This window comes from Candoia aspera, chromosome 7 (assembly GCF_035149785.1).
Source record: "Candoia aspera isolate rCanAsp1 chromosome 7, rCanAsp1.hap2, whole genome shotgun sequence".
Classification (NCBI taxonomy): domain Eukaryota; kingdom Metazoa; phylum Chordata; class Lepidosauria; order Squamata; family Boidae; genus Candoia; species Candoia aspera.
Genome location: NC_086159.1, coordinates 1,616,144 through 1,619,417, shown reverse-complemented (window position 1 = coordinate 1,619,417; position 3,274 = coordinate 1,616,144). Strand labels below are relative to the sequence as shown.

General features: G+C 51.8%; 1 protein-coding gene across 1 annotated transcript; it reads left to right on the top strand.

Annotated features, from left to right (window-relative positions):
• Nucleotides 1-570: 570 nt before the first annotated feature.
• On the top strand, nt 571-1,500 carry LOC134501563 (olfactory receptor 5V1-like). The gene has a single exon (XM_063309417.1). It carries the CDS (start codon nt 571-573, stop codon nt 1,498-1,500), a length of 930 nt encoding a protein of 309 aa, XP_063165487.1.
• Nucleotides 1,501-3,274: the final 1,774 nt, after the last annotated feature.

The following is a 3,274-nucleotide window of genomic DNA, read 5'->3' as shown; positions in this document are numbered from 1 at the left end:
TTCCTCTTCCTTTCGTTGTGGGGAGGCATTGTGAGGAGACCTCAATCTTTGGGAGGGAGAGGGAAGTGCTGAGGGACCAGGAAGGCCTAAATACCCGATTCCTCCCAAGAATCTGCATTTTGGGGACCTTCCCCTGTCGGAGACTCAGAATAAACCACAATTTGCCAGCACTGAGAGCCCAGCCCTTTCCAGCCTTCCTAGGCTTGGATTGGACAAGGCTTTGACCAAAGTGCCCCACAGAGCAGCTCTCTGGATCAAAGCTGGGTGCGGGAAACCTACAGAGGTACATTTTCCTACTCCTTTTGCTACCGGACAGGCAAGGGAGCTGTTTTGATGACGATTGAAGATGGTCCAACCAAAAACATCTTCACACAATAGAAGTAAATTGTACATCTTGTGTTGAGGGTAGAACTAGTACATTCATAGGTGGTGGACCTCAGCCTAAAATTGGGTGAGGAACATAAAGAGGAAGGTGTGGCTTATGGGTTTGCAAGAGGCGACTTGAAAGGGGCACTTGCCCCTTTCTTCACATGCCCATATCTATTTTCCCAGCTGTTCCTTTTCTTCCTCATGGATGCACAGAACCAAACGCAGGGGACAGAATTCAACCTCCTCAATTTCTCCAGCCTCCTGAGCCACCATGTCCACCTTTTCTTCGTGTTCCTTGCTGCATATTTGGCCAACCTGATGGGCAACGTCATGATCATAACCCTGGTTCTCCTGGATTCCCGCCTTCACACCCCCATGTACTTCTTCCTCAGCCAGCTCTCCTGCTTGGATATTTGCCTTTCTTCTGTGGTGGTACCAAAAATCCTGGTGAACTTTCTATGCCAGCGGCACACGGTCTCCTACAACCAATGCCTGGCACAAGCATTCTTCCTGATTGGCTTTGCGGGTTGTGAGCCAGCACTGCTGGCCGTCATGGCCTATGACCGCTATGCTGCCATCTGCCAGCCTTTGCACTATGCCCACCTGATGGGGAGCAAGGTGTGCCTCCAGCTGGCTGTGGCCGTTTGGCTCTGGGGCTTCCTGGACTCAGCTATCTATACGGCTCTGGCCTCCAGGTTGGAGTTTTGTGGAAACCACCAGATTCCTCACATGTTTTGTGATGTTCCCCCATTGCTGAAAATTGCCTGCAGTGATACCTCAGTCAATGAGTTGATGAGTTATATCAACAGCACCTTTGTGGGCCTCGTCCCTCTTCTCTTCATCATCCTGTCCTATTTCTACATTTTGGCCTCCATTCTGCGGATTCGCTCCAAGATCGGCAGGCGCAAAGCCTTCTCCACCTGCGCTTCACACATTGCTGTGGTAACTCTCTTCGTTGGAAACGCCTTTGTGAACTACAACCAGCCCAGTGCTGGCTACTCCCTGGAGATGGACGCCCTGATCTCCACAATGTTTTGCATCGTCACCCCCACACTGAACCCCTTGATCTACAGCCTCCGCAACAAGGAGGTGAAGGGGGCTCTGCGGAAGGTTCTCGGGGGAATAGCTTAGTTTTCGTTTTTTTATTGCCGGTAAAAGATTGCTTGTCACATCTGGGAAAAACCTGTAGAAAAATATATCCTTCCCTGTTGGGAAGCTCCCTTCTGCCGTGAAGAGATGAAGAGGCCGAAACCAAGTTGAAATGTTTAATCTCCTGCATGAACTGGGCGAAGAGTAAGAGCATCTTTCCAGAAAGAGTCAAAAGGGTTTCACACACATGTTCTTGGCATTAACAAATTTATCTTCCTTCCTGTTTGATAGGCAAATGCTATTGAGATCATGACAAAGCAACGAACATAGATGTGGACAATATAATTTTCAACTGACCATAAGAACCCATTTGATCCTAAGTCTCTCTTTTGTGGGACCACCGGGCTTGACTCTGCTCCCCTTTCATTCAACATCCCCATGGAACTGCTGGGTGAAGTCATCTGCCATTTTGCAATTCAATATCGTAAGTGTGCTGATGACCCCCAGTTGTACCTTCTGACCCCAGGCTGGCCGAGTGAGGCTGTCAGAGGTCCATCCCAGGGCCTGGAGGCTGTGCCAGTTTGTATGAGCAGGAAGCTTCTCTGGCTTAATCCGAGCAAGACCAAGTGGCTGTGGCTGTTGGGCCATGTAGGTCTGTGGATATTCCATCTTTCACCTTGGGTGGGGTGACAATTCCCCCATTCAAGGGTGGTGAGCAATCCTGGGCTCAGTGAGGCCTTTGACAACTTTAACTAGTGCTCCAGTTGCAGCCATTCCCGGATCAGGTGGGCCTTCAGACAGTCCCTCCTACCCGAGTCACCTCAGGGGTCAACTGTTGCAACATTCCCTTTGGGGCTGCCATTGAAGACCACTTGGAAGCTTCAGCTGGTCCAAAATGCCGTGATGCAGGTAGTGAGGAGCATGCCTTGGTATGCCCGTGTGACATCCCTGCTCCCTGAGCTGCCCGACATACCACTGTGCTTTCATGTGCAATTTCAGGGCACCGGTTATGACCTCCGAAGCCCTAGATGTGGCAGGTCTGCTCAAGGAGGCCAGGCTGTGAACCATTTGTTGAGGAGAAGAGAAGCTGTGTGAGGTCAGAAACAGGGAGGATACAGGAGGAGCGCAGGAAGGGTGGCCTGAGGTCACCCTAAGCCCATTGTGGAGACCAGGAAGAGGACCTGACGCATGCATAAGATAGGCCAGCCAAAAGTAATGCCAAAGGAAGTCCCGGAAACCAGGGGGTTGCAAAGAGTGAGATGCCAGTGTGGGCCACGCAGCTGTCACCAAAGAAGCAGCGGGTGGTTGGCTTCTCTTTGCAAAAGTCAGTCCCTGCTCGTCTCCTGGGAAGTTTGCGTAGCACCTCCCCTTCTCCCCCCCAAAAGGGCAGGCATCGTCTTTGCACCACTCGCTGTCTGTGGAGTCCTTGGTGCTCTCTGTGCTTGGTTGTTTGACGCAGACGTTTCATTATCCATCTGAGTAATACATCTTTGCATGGATGATGTGACTCAGTCGGGCAACGAAGTGTCTGCAAGCAAAGAGCCAAGCTCAGAGAGCACCAAGGACTCTGTGCTTCAGCCCTGAGCCACAGAGATTCTCTTCTGTGGGAATCAGCTGCCTCCTGGCCTCACTACTCGGCCCTCAGCCCGTTTGTGTTTCAGCCCTTCGCCAGCCACGCCGGTGGTGTTCAGCTGCAGGGAGCCCTGGAGACGACCCTGGAGAAAGTATGGCGGTGGCAACAGTGTGCGCAAAAACATGCTTGCAGCCTGGGAAACAGGGGAAGTGTTAGGAGGAGGCTGACTGGCTTCCCCCCCGC

What these genes read in the sequence shown, in the direction of transcription:
- LOC134501563 (XM_063309417.1), top strand. Translation starts at nt 571, where the DNA reads ATGGATGCACAGAACCAAACGCAGGGGACAGAATTCAACCTCCTCAAT.